Source organism: Artemia sp. Qi Xiang Cuo, chromosome 8, assembly GCF_049724085.1.
Source record: "Artemia sp. Qi Xiang Cuo chromosome 8, ASM4972408v1, whole genome shotgun sequence".
Lineage (NCBI taxonomy): Eukaryota > Metazoa > Arthropoda > Branchiopoda > Anostraca > Artemiidae > Artemia > Artemia sp. Qi Xiang Cuo.
In genome coordinates, this window is record NC_142801.1 from 72328851 (window position 1) to 72348684 (window position 19834).

The 19834-nt window shown below is 38.3% G+C and overlaps 1 protein-coding gene across 1 annotated transcript; it reads left to right on the forward strand.

Annotated features, from left to right (window-relative positions):
* Positions 1–18372: 18372 nt before the first annotated feature.
* LOC148949774 (uncharacterized) lies at positions 18373–18897 on the forward strand. Its single transcript, XM_089092781.1, has one exon. The coding sequence runs from the start codon at positions 18373–18375 to the stop codon at positions 18895–18897; it is 525 nt and encodes a 174-aa protein (XP_088948907.1).
* The last annotated feature ends 937 nt before the right edge of the window (positions 18898–19834 follow it).

Below are 19834 nucleotides of genomic sequence, written 5' to 3' on the forward strand. Positions count from 1 at the left end.
CCCAGGTAAGTAAAGTCTTCAAAGACATCTACTAGGTTGCTTCCGATGTTGACTTCCTTTACAGTAGAACGGGACGTGGGGGGCTCAAGGAGCATAACTTTGGTTTTCTGCCAGTTGATCTTCAGTCCGACTTTTGAGGCTTCTTCTGATAGCACCTGGAGAGATTTGGTGACCTTTTCGACGGTGCTCGCAACTAGTGCTATGTCGTTGGCAAAGTCAGCATCAGAGAGTAGCCGGTCTCCGAACTGAAGGCGATTCGTCGTGCTGGTCATAACATGGTCTATGACGCAGTTGAAAAGCTCGGGAGCGTTGGTGCAACCTTGCCGGACGCCAGTCTTCACCGAGAATATGGGACTGCGTCTTCCATTGACTTGCACGCAGCTTTTCGTATCCTCATACAGCTTTTCAAAAAGTGAGCAATATTTCTTAGGTAGACCTGTAGTTCTTAGTATCAGCCAAAGTGAACGGTGATCAACAGAATCGAAGGCAGCCTTAAAGTCCACGAATGCGATGTACGGTTTTTGGTGGAACTCTCGCGTCTTCTTGATCAACTGGCGCATAGTAAACATTTGCTCCGTCGTCGACCGCCCGGGCTTGAATTCGGCTTGCTGGACTCTTCTCTTTCTACGCAAAAAGGTGGAACACCTGTTCAGGCAATATGGCCCTATGTCAATTTTAATTTTTTGGTCAACCTGCTTGAGACTCTAGGCAGCCATGCCTTTCCAAAAACTAACATATAAGTACTTGTCCAATAAGAAAGTCATACTTATTCCCACCATTTACCCGTGCCATTTAAACATTTTTGCCTCTCAGTTACTCGGACGATCTGTTTTGGCTTTTTTCTACAATTATCCATGTCTTGATGCCTACTGCAAAATACTTGATTTTCTTGATTCTTGCTTAACACATATATAAATGATATGCCAAAAATACTGAAGAACAAAGCAAGCCTTTATGCTGATGACTCAAAGCTTATTGGTCATGCAGACCTGGGGGAGAATATTATGTGAACACAAAGAGACCTTGATGAATTCACTTGCTGGACTGATATTTGAAGACTTGAATTTAATGCTTCAAAATGCAAGACCATTCACATTGGATAAAAAAAATCCGTTCACTCAGGACTATATGGGCATTAGGCTACTGATGGATCCTATAAAGTTGTCTCCAAAAGCCATGCAGAGAGAGACATTGGTATCCTGGCTGATGACAAGCTGAAGTTTCATTTCCTTGCCCAAGCAACTGTTGCAAGGCCAATCAGACACTTGAGACCATTAAAACATGTTCATGAGCAGATCTCCAACTGTCATGACAAAGCTTTATAAAAGTCTAGCTAAACCATGGCTAGAGTTTGGGATGTGTATTGCATGCCCAAATAACAAGACTGACAAAACAGCCCTAGAATCAGTTCAGAGAAGGGTACAAAAATGCATTAAAGACTTAAATGATGTTCCAAATACATCCCATTCTAAGAAGCATATCCTACCATTCCTAACTTATCATCACAAACATGGTGATGCAATAACTGTATACAAGCTTCTGATTGCTGAAGAATACATTCCTGGCCTCCAGAAACATACAAACACCAAGCTGAGGAGAAAGTTCTTCTCCAGTAGATCAATCAGCCTGAGGAAATCTCTTTGTGAAAGAAAAGTGACCTCTACCCGTGTGGATATATTCATATTGTCTTTTGATTGGGAGTGGCTGAATAAACCATGGCGCACTTATTGGGACACCACAGATGACACATCCCACTACCATCCCTACATGGACAGATACAGGATTTTGTCCTATTGCTAGCAAGTGTGATTTAAGGTAATTTTAAAGTAAGGTAATCAAACCTCAGGTAACTATAAAGAATATTACCAAGGTCCCTGATAGAATCAGCAGAGTATACTTCTAGGCCTACATCACCAGTGAGATACTGGTAATCTATTACATTCACTAGATAATTCAAAGCATGCATTTCTCCAGGGTAATAAAGATTAAATTTGAGTTAAACCAATGCAATCAAATCTTCCTGCAGTCAAGCCACATCAACTGGGAAGGAGATACCCCTATAAAGCTTTAGCCTACATTAATCTTATAAACTTTTCTATTATGCTATGTTGGTTTACCTGTGGCAAGTCATTAATGAATAGACAGAATATAAATGGTCCAAACAACTACCCTAGGGGTCTCCAGTTAAGTTGCTCTACTGCTCTGATAGTGCTTCACCAACCCTAATATTCTGTGACCTATCTAATTGGTAATCTGCAATCCAAGCTGTAATCTTTTCGAAGCCAGGTATTGCGTTGGGCAATTTAATACAAAACCCAGATCACAACCTGTAAACAAAAACACATATAAGAAAAGAGAAACCCTTAGTACTAGAGAATGTGACATCCTCTTTCTTTCACAAAAGGTACAATGTACTCAGAGGTTGAGTCTTGAGGGTGGCTTGACTTGGCGTCCACTTCTGATGGTTGGACGCGCTTTTTTTTCTGTCACGTCTCTAGCCTCTTGGACCTGGACGACGTTGGGTACATCTTCTGGCTCCATTGGTGGGATATGACGGTGTATTTTTTCATGTGAGTTTGCTTGCTGCGGAGTGGCAACATAGGGTTGTACGGGGGCCTGGCTTTCTTTTCTTTCTGCTCTTGTATCTGTCGGACTAGACAGAGTGGTATAGTCTTCCATAGTCTCTCGTAAATTCCTCCTGTTGTGGCTGTATCTTTTCTTGCTCGGCATTTCGATAGTATACGACCTTGGATGCTCTGACTTCTTGATAACAGTTGCCTTTTCCCAGGTACCGTTTTCAACCCTGGAGTCTCACAGACTGACCGACTCGCAAGTCTTTTTGGGTTTTGGTGCAACTGTCATAATAGAATTTCTGGTTTATCCTTTCGTTTTCTCTGGAGCACTAGAATTCCGTGTAGCGGATTATTCTCGGTCTGAGGTGCTTGACGGTGCATGGTAGGGTAGACCTCAGATTCCTACTCATGAGAAGCTGAGCCGGAGATGCCAGGCCGTCTATCGGTGTATTCCTATATTCGAGCAAGCCAAGCAACAATTCTTCTTTAGACTTGCAAGTTTTCTTAATCAGAGCTTTTACAATTCCGACAACTCTTTCTGTGAGGCCATTCGACTGTGGGTGGTATGGGCTAGAAGTAAGTATTTTTATGTCCCAGTCCTCTCCAAATTTCTTAAATGTTTTGGCGCTAAATTGGGGTCCATTATTATTCGTCATAAGGCATAGAATGCCATGTCTCGTAAAGTGGAACTTCAGGCGATCTATTGCATGGTTGGATAGTGCGGTTAGGCCTAGATCGTTGATTTCGATGGATCTACTGTAGTAGTCGACTGTTACCATGTGAAACTTGTTGTTCTCGTAGAAGATGTCGACTTCCACGTGTTCCCAAGGGTAGGTAGGGATATCATGGTAAAGAAGTGGCTCTTTTGGGTTGGATCTTTCGTACATACAGCAAGAGTCACAGTTTTTGATGAATTCCTCGACAGAACGGTTCATACCAGTCCAGTTCATACCAGGCTCTTTGCTTTGGTTTATCCATGCCGAGGTGTGAGACATGGAGATTGGTCAAGATCGATTTTTGCATCGTCCGTGGTATGACCAACTGATCATCTTTCATTATTATATCTTCTACCACAGTTAGGTCGTCTCTGACGAACCAGAATTTGGCTGCTGCAGCTGGGACCTGGCTTCTGGTTGCTGGTCAGCTGTGTTCAACGCATTTCTGCACGGCGGTAAGCTCTGGCACAAGGTAGGTCTCTTGTTTTAACTGTGAAAGCTTTTCACTTTCTGATTGGAAGTAAATTCATCACTGAGTGGACGTGGGATTCCAGGTTGGTCTGCATTTCTTGGTCTTCTGTCTTGATGTGTCAGTGGGAGAGAGCGTCAGCTAGGGTATGTGTTTGCTTGGTCGGAATTTGATGTTCTAGTCGTACGGCTGTATCTGGAGGAGCGTCTTTTGTAACCTTGGGGATGATTTGCTGATGGGTCTGTTAAGGAGCGTTTCTTGGGGCTTGTGATCGGTGATGATGGTAAATGGACGTCCATACAGGTATTGATGGAAATGGTGACATCCAAACACTATCGCGTAGAACTCCTTTTCAATTTGGGAGTATTTCTTCTCGGTATCATTCAGTGATTCAGATGCGAATGATACTACTGAGAACTTCTGAATCAGCGCCGCTCCAAAACCGGTCATCAAAGCGTCGACTTGCAACTTGACGGCCTATTCAGCAGGGTCAAAGAATGCCACATATTGGCTAATGGAATCTTAATCTTCTGGAGAGTGGTTTCATGTGTCGCAGTCCACCCAAACAGTTCTTGTTTGCTAAGTGTTCGAAGAGGCTCGTTTAGGCTGGATAGGTTGGGTATGTAGCGAGACAATAACTCATCATACCCAGGAGCGTCTGTTGCTGCTCGTGACTACTTGGAGAAGGCATTTCTCGGATGGCTTGGACCTTGTTCGGGTTGGGGTGTATTCCTTTGTCAGACAATATGTAACCGAAGTAATTGATAGCAGTGACCTTTAGGATGCACTTGTCTTTGTTGCATTTAACATCTTTTTCTCTGTCTTGAATTTGGGTGTTTCTGACGTTTTCGTAGTGCTCAGCATCAGATGTTCCTGATACGGTCATATCATCTACAATGACTGAAAATCTTTTGAGTGGTTCAAAAGCCTCTTCCATCCGCCTCTGAAACTCATCTTGTGCCGAGACTAGACCGAAAGGCATTCTTTTGAACTTATAACGGCCATATGGCGGGTTGAAAGTGGTTAGTTTGGCTGATTCTGGTTCAAGGCACAGTGACCTTCCCATGCCTTGCGTCAAGCTTTGAGAATGATGTAGCACCAGCGTGTTTCTGCACGGCTTCTTCGAATGTGGGCATGGGGTGGTGAGGTCGTTTTACAGCCTTGTTTAAATCGTGGGGGTCGATACACACTCGAAGTGTACCATCCGCTTTTTGCACCACTACTGCAGAGCTTACTCACTCCGTGGGCTCGGTCACTTTTCCTATAATTCCCAGCATTTCCATTCTACAGAGTTCCTTTTTGAACTGCGATTGGATCGCTAGGGGTATCCGCTTTACTGGCTGGATAGAGGGATGTGCTTCTTCTTTTAGCTGTATTTTGCATCTTCTTCTAGCTTTCCAACCCCCTAAAACAGATTATCGAATTCTTCAAACAGTTAGTTGAATTTGTCTTGTCCGTCTTACACAGTGAGGATCAACTTGATTAGATTCATCTTTTGGCTTGTAGCAAACCCAAGTATCGGTCTGGGCGCTCTCTCGATAACATAGAAGTCTATGGATTGTTCTTTACTGCCCTTGTAGGGGCATCGGATCTGGATTGTTCCCAGTATTGGAATCTTTTGTCCACAGAAACTTGTACGGATGTGGTTTGTGGGTTGAATCTTGGCAGCTGGTGTGAGTTTTGCTACATGTTGTCAAGTGATATTGCTTGCTTGAGCCCTGGTGTCAATTTTGAAGCGCACGTGGAGCTGGTTCTGGAGACACACTATAGCGTATGACTAATCGTCACCATTATTCATCAGAACTTCATGGATGAACAGATCATCATTGCCTCTGTTGCTGCCTTGGGATTCGATGTTGCTTATGCTTTTTGTAGCACTCCGACAAATACAGAGAAAGTGGTTGGATTTCCCACATTTGCTGCAAACTTTGCCTTTTGCCGGGCAATTATGACTTGGGCTGTATTAGTCCCCACAAAAGTGGCACTCTGAATTTACAGGCCTTGACTGCATATGCCTGTTAGGACGTTTTGAGTTTCTCCTGATGGCATTGATTTCTTGCTTTATTGGTACGCTGTGGTTAGCGGGTTGTGCCAACGGTTTTCTAAGTTGTGCCTGGGTCTCTGTATATGCGCGTGCTATTTGTACCGATTCAGATAAGGTAAGGTCTGGTCCTGAGTGCAGAACCTTTTCTCGTATTTTTTCAGATTTAGTTCCACAGATAAGACTATCTAGCACCATTTCATCACTGATTGTTGCTGGGTATGCACAATCACGCGCCAGGATTTTTAACTGAGTGACGTACTGTTCAATCGCCTCTCCGTCCAACTGGTCACGCTTGTGAAAGACATAGCAAGAAAAGATAGCATTTGCCCTTAGATTAAAATGTTCGTTATTCTTTGTCAGGTAGGTTTCGATTTTGTCTTTTTCTGCTTCTGCGAGCGTCCAAGTACTGAAAATGTCTCTTCCCTTCTCCCCCAGCCAGATGAGGAGATAGGAACACTGCAGTTTTTCACTTTTTCCGCTCAAAGGACCGTTGCACATCAGTTGGGCATGGTTTTTGAACCTTGACCATGCTTCCTTGAGGTTGGGAGCGTCCCAATTCAGCTCCAGCACCCATCATGACACCATGTAATCTTTTCGAAGCTAGGTATTAAGCTGGGCAATTTAATATAAAACCCAGGTCACAACCTGCAAACAAAAAAACATATAAGAAAAGAGAAACACTTAATACTAGAGAATGTGACACAAGCCAAAGTCCTGTAGACAATCCTGTAATTTCACCTTTATGTCAACAAAAGAGGTATTGAGACCTTAGCAAATGCCTCACATAAATCAACGTAAACACAATCGAACTTTTGAATTAAGTCAGCCATCCTTTGAAAATCGTTAATTACTTCCATCAGTGACATTTTACAAAATCTATTTGTCTAAAAAGCACAGTTTGCTGTGTGCCATTGATTATTTTTTTAATTAATTTTGGGTCGAATAAACAATCGCTGTTAAAAAAAAAAAAAAAAAAAATTGAAGTATTTGAAGTAGCAATAGTCATTGAAATCTGAAATCCACCATTATGAAGTGGTTTTTATCACTTCATTTTTCTATTCCGTGGTATATTTACTAGAATCTAAACAAAGATTGAAAAAGCAAGAGGAGTGGCCAAAAAGAAGCCACTTCGTATAGTACAACATTTGAAACACCGTCAATATTAGGGGTTTTACCAAAAAGCAGATCACACATGATTTTTTGTAAATGCTGAGGTGCAACATTTGATTTGTTGTACTGTGCCTCATTTTTTTGTAAATAAGCTGCTAGCAAGGAATAAGATTGCATATGGGAATCTTGTTTTGCAAAACACTTATGAAAAGGTTAAAAACAGTTGCTATCCTCATATCACCATCCACAGAATCTACAGAAATTTGGCCTAAGTCACCAGATCCTCAGAAATTTACCAATAAAATACAAAAAAATGAGAATTAGAAATTAAATGTTACGTACTGAGATTTTTCAGTATTCAGACTTGAGCTTTGTAAAATTTTGAAATGAACATAACGATTTCTGTAACACGAATTTTGACCAACTAGCAAGTAAAAATCATTAGCATATGTTAGATAAGATATATTAAAAAACCCTGAGAAATATGAAGTGGGATTCAGTTAAGAACATTAAATAAGCTAACTTTGAAAATATTTGAGAAACAGTACACCTCCTTGGTGAACTCCTGATCTAGCGAGGGTCCTGCAAAAATTGTTATCCCATCTTAACATGAAAAAAATAATTTTGATTACCATTAACTCAAAACATTACAAAGTATTTGATAGAACTGACAACACGGATGAGTAACTCTTTTTGTTGAGAAAGTAATGATTGGTAAACCCAGCTAGAGTTATTGAGAAGTCTATTGGTGATCTTTTTACTGAATTCACGGAATCTCATTATCTTTGGCCATTTCTGTTTGTCTTGTATTTGCAGTTGTCGAAGTAGGTTTTTCTTTCTGTTGGTTCTATGTGTTTTTCTTGTTTTGACTATGTCTTTTCTCGGCCTACGCAGTTTTTATTTTAATGATTGATAAAATGATGATGATAAGAGAAAACCATGCTTGGGAATGGCAAATATTATCAAAGCCTTCAATAAATCCATAGCACATAAATTTACTTCTATTTAAAGTTAGATTGCTTCTTGTAACAGTAGCGAGTATCTGGTGGGCCTGTCAAAAACCAACATGCAACTTAAAAATGAATTAATTAGCCTCATAATCCATTATATCTTGAATAAAAGGGAATAGAATACATTCAAATAGTTTACTAAGACTGCAGGCTATGGTAGGATGCTATGTCTTATGATATTATGCCTTTAATATTTGTGTTTTATTGTACTTATTCTTTTTTTCAGTTTGTAATATGCACCAGTGGATTTTTGTGCTAATACTGTGACATGGAAAAGAAAAAGAGTAACACCCAGTTATTTTTATTTTGTGTTGGAGCTGTAGTCTCCTTTCTGCTTATATTTCTTTGTACCATTATTGGAAGGCTTTTCAGTTTCTCTAATACCAACCTAAAGCAAAGGATAGATGTGTCCATTAATGACACTTATTCAGAATATCAGGATTTCTGTACCTATCATAATTGTTTTGATGTTTACTCTTGTGGAGGGATTGGAACAAATAAAATAGCTATCTACATATACCCAGAAATAGATTTTTTTGATGAAAATGGTGTTTTAGTAAATCCAGTTGTTTCTAAGGAATTTAAAGATTTAGTGAATGGTATTAAAGATAGTGAATTTTACACAAATGATCCAAGAACTGCCTGCCTGTTTATGCCATATATTGATTTCTTAAATCAGGAAAGAATGCGTGTTGAGTAAGTATGATTTTTCCTTAATTTTAGCTAAAGAGGAACTACATGTAAAAAGTATTGTGATTCGAAACTATTTGCTCTTTTTATTAACTTAGAGATCCGCTAAGAAAAACTTAACACTTGGAATTTAACTTTTAATTTTTTTTTTCACTGGTTAAAATTTCACCCAGAAGGCTTTAAAACTAAGCAGCTTTTTAAGAGGTGGGAATGTTTCTTTCTCTAGAAATCAGGAATAACATGACTGACTAACAAAAATATGTCAAAGGTGTAAACCATTGAAACTGAAGCACACCTTTTATCATGGAAATATAAAGAATACTAATGTTTTTTTTTCCTTGGCTCCAATTATCATTAATAATAATTGTTGATTTATTATTATCTAAATTCTAAAGCACTGTATAATGGGGGAAATTGTTAATTTTGTGCATTTTAAGTGAAAATAAAGCTAAAATTTTAGTCTCTTTTACTTATTAGGAGCATATAAAGGATTAAAATTATAGTTATGAGCCATTATAGGATTGGGATAAATACTAATGATCAATCGTAATTAGCTGGCCAACTTTACCTATTAAAATGTAGGCCTATATCACTTTGATCAGATGAGTAAAATTGGAGTGTACATCTTTTATATTTTTTTTAGTAGGCCTATTTCAAGAGTAATGTAGTCCACACAATATTTTGATTTTATTTAAGGGGGAGGGGCAGACCGGTGGGAGGGGGGGGGTGTAAGGTCAACTTCGGATTCTTTTGAAGCTTCATTTTGCAGTAAAATGAAGTTATCAAGTATTTTGCAGTAGGTTGCATCAAGACATAGCTAATTGTAGACAGAGAAAAGCCAAGACAGATAGTCCAAGTAATTGAGATGGCAAATGTTTAAATGGCTGCGGCACGGTAAATGGCGGGAGTAAATATGACTCTCTTATTGGATGCATACTTGTTATTGGACACATATTGTAAAATTAGAGTCTAAAATTGTAAAATCTTTTATATTTTTGTAGTATGCCTATTTCAAGAGTCATATAGTCCACACAATATTTAAATTTTATTTTAGGGGGAGGGGCAGACGGATGGGGAGGGGGGTATGGTAATTTCCGGATTCTTTTGAAGCTTCATTTTGTCTAAAAATAACCACAGAGTATGGATTTGCATGAATATTGTTATCTGTCAATAAAAAATTATTGTTATTGTGGAGTTCTTATTGTGAAGTGTGTACTGATTGCTGAAGATTTTCCTTTTTAGCCAACTATCCAGGGCTAGACGGAAAGCAATTCGTCTGCGGTTGGGGTGGGAGGATGTCATAAGAAAGATTTAAAGGAAATGGGAACTTCCTGGGAGGATGTAGAGAAGGAGGCTTTGAATAGCCTAGATTGGGATGGATGAGAAGCATGCGTAGCTGTGTTGGCCTCAGGCAGCTTGGTGCTGCGGTGAGTTGTTAGTAGTAGTAGTAGTATACAAATTAGAAAAATATACACACTCAAAGTGGAACCTTAAAAAAGCCTGTCATACAGTAAGTGCAAAAACAAACAAACAAGAGTCTGAGTACTACCTCCTCTCACTGTAAAAGTCTAAAACCTAGTGCGTATTACTATTGATGACGGTCTCTGCATAATAATAATTATAATAATAATCTGTATTTAAAAGCCAATTAAAGCCATATACCAAAGGACAAATACTAAAGAAAAATTACACTTCCTTTGACATCCTTCCCATCAATACAAAATTTTCTACTGCCAAAATATAACGGGGAGTCCTAGACCTCATTAACTCACAAAGCAGCCTATCTTCCCCATCCTGGATAATTGATCCCCTTAAATGAGAGAGTTGCTTACACCGGAGGAGGAAATGGCCCAACCCATAATCAAATTCCCCACATCTCAAGCAACTACACCCGGCCTCCGGACCTTCCCTCATTTTCCTTACAACCTTAGCATAAATTGGAAGACAATTTGCTCGAATCTGAATCCAAATCCTCAGATATTTGATGGGCAATCCCAGCTTGAACTAAAACTCCTGACCAAAATTCTCTTTTACTTCTCTATACAAAGTAAGACTCGGAGATTTGTCCACGGCTGCTTGCCATAGATGCACTTCTAGGTCTTCAAGTCTTGCACTAAATTCCTTGAAGAACTTTTCATGATCTTCTGGCCCTTTTCCCATTCTCCCACGAACTTGAAAATCCATTCTCATCTAATATCCTTTTGATTTGTGCTGTCCATGATGTTTTGTTACACTGAAGGAGAAGATCTTCATATGCTGCTTGGGCAAGTCTAGTCTGGGGGAGTTCTAGAAGTCTTAACCAAAATTTGATGATTTGGGTATATCTTTTCAATTTTAGGTTAAATATACCAAGATCACCTTTTAAAACTAACGTATGTGCTGCATTGTGTAGGCAAAAAACTCGTTTATAATATTGAAGTTGAAGGGTTTCTAGTTGCTTTGCCGGCTGATACCCCCATATTTCTGGTCCGTTATGTAGGATAGGCATAATTTTAGTTTTAAATATATGTTTGTGGAGGCTTAGTTGTCTTATTTCTGATGTTAGAATGCTTCTGTATATACCAAATAATGCATTTCTTCCTTTCTCTGCCATTGTTGTAATATGACTCGTCCATATTCCATTTTGACAAAGGATGAAACCTAAGTATGTGACCATATGTGACCGAAATATCTAGCATTTTTTCTGAAATTTATCACTGTCTATTAAAAAGATTTATCCCTATGTGAACTTTTTTGTATGGGAGGGGGCAATATCCAAACTCTTGTTTGTATTGAAACTATATTTGTTTTGAACAGTTTTTTCAAGATCTAATAAAATTAAACTGAATATTTGATATATAATAGTATTAATTGCTGAAAGCTCATCAGCTCAAGATATTATTTCACTGCATTTTTCATTTTATTTTCAATGCTGTAACAAGTACTACAGAAAATATTTATAAGATGATTCGTTTTAGTATAGCGATAAATACACAGTAGACTTTATGCTTTTACTCTTTGGGAAACGGGCTGTACGGGTTGTGCTTACTGTTTCGGAAACTCTTGTTTGTAGTGAAAACTATAGGTGGCTTGAACAATCATGGTAAGAACTAATAAAATTAAACTGAATTCCCATGCTTTTTGGAATAAAATACCGTTTATATGTTTTTTTTTGTTTTTTTTTTTGGGGGGGGGGGAGGGTGGGGGAGAGGGGTCAGGACATGGAGAGAGGGCCAGGGGTCAGCTCCCATGATTTTTGAATAAAATATCATTAGTAAGCTTTTTTTGGGTGGAGGATCCGGACATGGAAGGCAAGAAGTGAGATCCCATAATTTTGAAGTAAAATATCGTCAATAATTTTCTTTTGGGGGAAAGGGGCCAGTCCATTGAGGGAGAGCCAGGTATCAGCTCCGCTAAGCTGGCGAATAAAATATCGTTAATAAGTTGTTTTGAGTGTTGTGGGGGTCGGGCTTATCTGATCTTTGAACTATTTCAAAAACCTCGCACAAAAACCTTATATGCCCCCAGGGCATAACTTATAACACTTGCCACCAGGCTCTTGGTGGTTTTGTCGACCTCGGAGTTTTGTTATCTGATTTTTGAACTTATTTTAACAAAATGACTATCTAAAAAATTCGATCGGATGGATTTGGGGAAAAGACAGGAGGGGAGGGATAGTTGCCCTCCAGTCCCTTTTGACTCTCAAAAAGGGCAGTAGAGCTTCTGATTTCCAATCGAATGTGCCCCCTCCGAAGTTTGTACGACCACCCTTTCGATAAAAACCTTATACGCCCAAGGGCATAATTTATAACACTTGCCCCCGGGTTCTGGGGGGGGGGTTTGTAAATCCAGGAGTTTTATTATATGATCTTTGGTCTATTTTGAACAAAATGACTATGTCGAAAATTCGATAAGATAAGATAAGATAAGTTTTATTCTTCATTAAATACACATACAATATTAGATGTTATAAATCCCTCAAAGGCTCATTGGCCTGTACAAAGAGGGAAGACATATGAATTACATACTCAAGGATAAAAAACATACTCAATATGAATTACATACTCAAGGATAAAAAACAAAAGAAAATTTAAAATGATCACTTACTCACATATGAAGGAGAAGAAAAGAAAATATAAATAAAATAGAAACTATAGAAAAAATTAGAATAAATAAACTAAATTAATTATTATATTAAATAGACTCAAAAAAAAAAAAAAAAAAAAAAAAAAAAAAAAAAAAAAAAAATATTACTATAAGCAAATTCCTGTCGTCGAAACAGACTGTAATTATTAGACTGTAATAAAATGGTGCGAAAGCAATAAAATTTAACCTATCTTCATGAATGCTACTCCTTAGTGAACTATACAAGTTTCACCAATAAAAAATGATAATCATACCTGAGGCCTGGGAGTCATAGCGCAGAGAAAACCACCATAAAACAAACTAACCATTAGGGGACATCAACTCCAAAAAAAAAAAAAAAAAAAAAAAAAAAAAAAAATTATTAAGTTTTATTATTAACTAAATGGTCCTTAAGAATCCTCTTGAAAGTGCCAAAAGAGTGACATTTCTGTACTGAAGAAGGCAGGGAGTTCCAAACCTGATGACAAGCGATGAGGGGATTGAAATCTGACCGCACAGTGGGAGTAGGAGGAATGCAGATATTATGTGACGAACGAAGGTTATATGGAGCTGAATCAGAAATAAACTGAGAAGTTTTTTGAAGGGATTTTCGAAGATCGCAATGAAGCTGAGTAAAAACAAAAGACGCACAATAAAGAATGTAGTTAGACTGTAGATTTAGAAGCGGTCTTGGGGAAGAACGGTTGGTGTCCATAACCAGACGCCGTTTTTTATCATACATGACAGACAGCGACCGCAGTGTAGAAGGAAAAGTAGAGATCCATGCTATGGGGCAATAAGAGACATATGACTGGACAAGGCAGAAAAAAAGAAGCTTCAGAATAGATCCAGGAAAGGTGTGTTTGAGTTTTCGAATGACACCCAAACTCCGTGAGACCTTAACCCTAATCATGGTTATATGGTGTCTAAACTAACGTTTCTCATCAATCAGGATACCAAGAAATCGGACCAACCTATTCTCTGGTCTACACAAGAAGCGTTGTGATACCTGAAGCTGTGTCACTTGAGGGAAAGCTACACCAATTCGAGGAAAAATAAAAAATGTGACTTGGTAACATTCAATGCCAAGTACTTTGCCTCAAACCATGAAACTACTCTCTCAAATATTACCACCAGATTAGACCTGACATCAAATTCCGTCCTCCCTAGAGTCCCAAAAGTGCTGTCGTCAGCAAAAGAAACGAGGCAATCTTCATTAGAAGTAGCATTGGGACACGAAGGAACATCCGGATGACACAGATTGCAGCATACCAGAGGACTGGTGTTCTTGACTGCTGAAATCAGATCATTGACATAAATCAGAAATAAAACGGGGCCAAGAACAGAAAGCGGACGCTTTTGGGGGAAACAAGGTTGGTAGGTGGGGGGAGGGGTTAGTTGCCATCTAATCACTTTTGACTCTTAAAAACGGAACTAGAATTTTCCATTTCTAATCATTTGAGTTCCCTCTGAAGTTTTTACGACCACCTCTTCCATAAATTCCTTTTATGCCCCCGGGCCATAAGTTACAACCCTTCCCCGGGCTCGGAGGGAAGGGGTATGTTGACCACGAAGTTTTTGTTATGTGATCGTTGGACTATTTCTAACAAAATGGCTATCTCTAAATTTTATCGGATGTATTTGGGGAAAAGAGGGTGTGTGGGAGGTGAGTAGATGCCCTCGATCACTTTGGACTCTTAAAAAAGGAACTAGAACTTTTAATTTCCAATCAAATGAACCCCCTCTGAAGTTTATACGGCCACCCCTTACATAAAAACCGTATATGCCCTCGTGGCACAACTAGGGTAAAGTAACCGAACTTTTCGTCCCCCAAAATCCGCAACTGGGGACAAAAATTTTCAGGTTACTTGAGCAGGCTTCAAAACTGTTGATCGGAAAAGGTCGTGCATTAGATGGAAAATAGTCTGTATTCGTCCCCACCCTCGTCTGTGGTCCGATATGCCGTGAAACGTCAAGAAGAAAAGATCCTTCAGTTTCCGGGGACACACATATAATCAAGGTGCCCGACTGAAGGTTAGGATTTTGAAGTGAGTAACCGACAAACGTAATTTTTTTTTTTTTTACTTTTGAAAGTACACACGAATTGTTGCATTCGGTCTGTTCTAAATTAATTCCTTTTCTTGTTGGCATTTATAGAATAGGCTATATGTGTTTCTTTACTTCAATTTTTTACCTAGATTAGCAAGAGGATTTTGAAGTGAGTAACCGACAAACGTAATTTTTTTTTTTTTTTGAAAGTACACACGAATTGTTGCATTCGGTCTGTTCTAAATTAATTCCTTTTCTTGTTGGCATTTATAGAAAAGGTTATATGTGCTTCTTTACTTCAATTTTTTACCTAGATTAGCAAGGGACCAAAACAGGTTACTAGGGGACGAATTGTTTGATGGCTTCTATTTAGTTTCTCGCGCCCGGACAGACGAAATTTCAACTGTCTCGGTACTCAATTATCACGGAAATTAACAGGAAAACTTGCAGTAAAAATTTGGTCCCCCTTGTGGCTTGAATGACCAAAGGGACAGAATAAAGATATCAGGGCCAAAACTTTCTAATAACATACTTTTTAAAGGTGAACCATCTAAGAGACAAATTGTTGAAAAAAGGGACTAATTTTGCTAATTATTTTTTTTTTTTCGTCTCCCAGTATAAAGCAGAAATTTAAGTGTTTTTTTTTTAAATGACCGATTTTTCAATTATTAAGTACTATTATTAGGTTAATGCAGTGTTTCATTAAAGTGTTTTATGATGATTGCTGATCAAAGTTTATGTTATTTGTGCCTTTCATTTATGTTATTTTACTGTGTTCACAGCCATTTATTTGGCTTTAAAACCTACTTCTCTATCTATCTGTCTAATATGCAGAATAATTATGCAAAACACATTTTGCAAGCAGACCCGCTATACTTTACCCCCCCCCCCTAATGTAAAAATCTATTGGCCAAATTTATTTCTAAAGTAACAAAGAAACTAACGAAAAAATTGGTGTGTTCTCAAATTTTACACGGCGTAAACTTGAGTGAGTGGCGTATAATACCCAAGTACCAAAATTCCGTCCCCTTACGGAAATTAAAATAATAAAATTCAAATAAAATTCTCAACTTTGGAAAGCCTTGTTTTCCACGGGGGTAATTTTCTGCGGGGGTTTATTTTCCGCGGGAGGGGTAAATTTACAAGCAAAAGCACCTTAAATCTAGCGAAATATTTCCAAGTAGAACCTTCCACTAGGGCTCATAAGAAGAAATACCACCTGCCTTAACGGGTTTCGAGGCTTTACTTTCTTTACCCGGCACAGTGGAGCCTCTACCATAAGATCTATATGGTATATATGTAAAATACATGCATACTAGTAAATCTATTAAAAATTACATACAAAATGAGTTTCATTGTTTCCTTAATAAAATCCCAGAGGTCACTGAGCAAAGACCATTCTGGAACAAATGAAGACTGGTCCAGATGTGAGTTATAAAAAAAGTCTTTTATTGGTATCCGGAACCAATTACAGATTTAAAGGTCTTCAAGCTGGTTTGAAAACAATGTACAAATTCAAAATTCCAAAAAAGAAAAGCGAAAGAGAAAGTATATTAAAAGATCATTCACTATTTCTTTATAATTTTTTATATATTTACCTAAAAGTTCATAATACATAAAACTAAATTTTTTAAATTGCCAACTAATTTTTTGGGCAGAAAAACCTCTTAAGATCAGTTTTTCGCTCAGCTTTTTACATCTATTTTTAAAATTTGTGTAATTACTGCATATTTTTGCATACCTAAATAATTGGGAATAATAAGCTGAATAAGTAATATTTGAATGTATATTACTTTCAAGGAATCGAAAATTAATTACTTCAAAATTAAAATCATCCGTTTTATTATATATTTTAAAAACTAATTTATTATTATCTAAAAAATTAATATTTAAATCTAATAAAAGGGCAGAAGGTCCCATCCCATGGCTAGGTTCCTGACTTCGTTGTTGTTTATAAATATTTTTTTAAATATCATTAAACTCCGAGCAATTGATAGATAAGGTATTGTACAGGTGCATTGTGTCATTAAAAAGTTTATGTTATAAATTTATTGGGTTATTTTTATTTATCATATATTCGTATTCTGATTGACTTATAAACAGGTCCACTATAAATGGGCTCGCATTACCAACCATAGGAATACCAACAGTTTGTTTATATAAGTTACCATTAAATCTTATAAAAGCATTAAATAGAACAAATTCCAATAAATCACATACCATATCCAAGCTATAACATCTTGAATTAATACTACTTCTAAAGAAATTCGTCCATGGGGCTTTTTTATTAAAAGTATCAATTTTCAAAAATCCGATATTAGACAAAAGAAAAGATTTCTTTATGACAATTTTCAATTTTCTTATACTAAATTAAGTGACAAATTTTTATACAGAGTAGTAAAATAAAATTAATCGACTCTTTTAGCTGAAACATTAGCCATAGAATCTATCACTTGTAACGAGTTATTAACACTCCAATATGGGTTAAAGTTAGAAAATTTTTTAATTCCGGAGCAATATATATATATATATATATATATGTGTGTGTGTATATAACATTGTAAGTAGTTATTACATATAATTATTTAGGATTGCGTTTCATCCCCCAATATAAAGCAGAAATTTATTTTTCCTTTTTTTCTAGAATGCCACCTCCAAGACACATGAAGCGCCTTCAGCCTCAGCTGGCTCTTTTGGAGCAGAGAAAGAAGAAGAAGAAAGAAAAGCATGACAGCGACTGGGAAGATGAAAAGAAAATGAAGAGGGTGAGCAAAGCAAGTCAAAAGAAAACTCACCGAAAGCGGAAGAGGCGCGAAAAATATTATACAAAAAGTGATTCCTCATTGACCTAAGTGGAGTCGGTTGGAGACTACTTTCTAGTAACAGAATTGTCTACATCTTCAAGTAGCACAGGCTCTTCAAGTTCCTCGATAGAAAACAGCAGTGACATTAAAAGTGACTTCAGTGAAGATTCTTCTAGTGACAGATATTCTGATGAAGGAGGTAAAAAAAAAAAACATGGTGAAAAGTAAAAGACTGATGAAGAAAAAGCATGAAGACAGAAAAAATACTGTGATATCTGAGAAAAGCAAAGTCAGGAAAAAGAAGTATAAGAAAAACAACATACAGGAAATCTGATCTGGAAAAGGCGCTTTCCGAGTACATCCCTGGTGAGCTGGGCTTCAAGGCCGTTGGCAAAAAGTACGGAATACCACGTATGACACTTGTTTATGCGTACAAACAACGTAAGCCGAACAAAGGAACTGACGATACCCCAAAGAGTTCTGCTTCGGGGCCATCATATTTCAGTGCTGCCGAATGGAAAGCTATTGTCGGAATGCGTATTTGACTGTCAGAAGAAAGGATTGCCACTAGTACGCCATGACCTAATTGAAACAGCTGAGCTATGTTTGAAACGTACAGGGAGAAAGATAAGTGGGAAAAAACTGACATTTTCTTGGTACTACAAATTTTTGAAAAGAAACCCTAAGGTGACAACCCGTGTCCCGGAAACCATACATGGCGGACGGTCCAAGGTCACTGAAGCCAAGATTCGGGGATGGTTCCAAAACCACGAAAAATATCTCGAAGAAAAGGGGTCCCAAAGATGGATCAGCTAGATCCGAGACGAATGTGGAACTGCAACGAGAAGAATTTCCTTTTCCTCCCTAGGGGGAAGGTTGTTCTTGCTGAGAGAGGGAGCAAGCAAGTAGTACAAAATACGGGAGGCGATGAGAAAACCTGCATGACCGTCATGATGTGCGTGAATGCTGCGGGGGACAGTTGCAAACCATTCGTTGTTTATTCGTACAAATCTGGAAGAGTTCATCCTGATGTTGAAAGAGATTGCCCCGAAAACGTCTATCAGTCTGCATCCGAGTCAGGATGGATGAGGGCTGAAAACATGTATGAATTTGTCGAGCAGGCTCTGCTGGAAAAGGTAGAGGAGTTGTCTGTACCTTCTCCCGTTCTCCTCTTTTTGGATGGTCATGCTTTTCATCTGTCACTTAGCCTGAGCCAACTTTGTGAAGAAAAAGGAATTGAGCTTGTCTGCTTGCCACCAAACAGCACCTTTATTCTTCAACCTCTAGATGTCGTCGTGTTTAAGCCTATGACAGGAATTCTTTTGTAAGAAAAAAAAATCAAGCAAAGGTGAATGGCCAGGATTTTCAAATAACGAAAAGGAATTCCGCCAGCCTTTTTGGCGAATTCATTGACCCAAAAATGACGAAAGAATTACTGAAAAAGTCATTCAAAGCTTGTGGACTGTTCCCGTGGAATGCCGACAACGTACACTACGAGAAGCTTGTCAAACAACAAAATGACAAAGAAGACAGTCCGGTTACCAAAGACAGCCGTTCAGATGTGGTACTCAAATCACTGGAAAATTTCATCGATGCTGAAACTTTGCAATGCTTTTATTCTGCCTATCCCGGCCCGCTCGAAACAGTAGAGGAAGCGTCAAAGGGGTCTTTATGCTTATTGGAGGTCTCTGAGATACCCTGGAGACAAGAATGCTGTGCATTGGCACACTCCAACGAAAATTGACCCTGGAGTAAGATTTTCGCTCACCCCATCTCCTAGTTGGGTAGCAAATGCTGCAGAGCCCCAAAAGACTATCCAAAGAAGGTTCTTTCAACATCTTTCAAACGAGTAGTATAGGCAAGAGAAGAGCACAGGCACAAAGAAGGATACAAAGAAGCAAACTGTCAAGTCAAAGAAAAACGATTCCTCAGAAGTACCTGAACCGTCAACGTCAGCTGGACCTAGCGAGGACACAGAGACAGTAGAAGAAGGAGTACTCCTGGATCATAACTATGCTGTCTTTTTCAGTGCAAAGAAAAGAGATGTCCCATGGTTTGTCGGCCGAGTCTTGGACTTTCCGGATAAGAATATATGCCGGCTAAAATTTTTGAAATGGTGTTCCTTCCCATAATTCACAATGAAGTGGCCAAACGAAGATGATGTATCTGACATTCCGGAGACCAGGATTTTTGCAGGACCTCTGAAATTATCTGGCACTGGTCCTTTCACGCTTGCTGATGGGCCTGAAGTTTCCAAGAAGTATT

Coding starts and splice junctions, on each gene's coding strand:
- LOC148949774 (XM_089092781.1), top strand. CDS start 18,373: ATGGATCAGCTAGATCCGAGACGAATGTGGAACTGCAACGAGAAGAAT.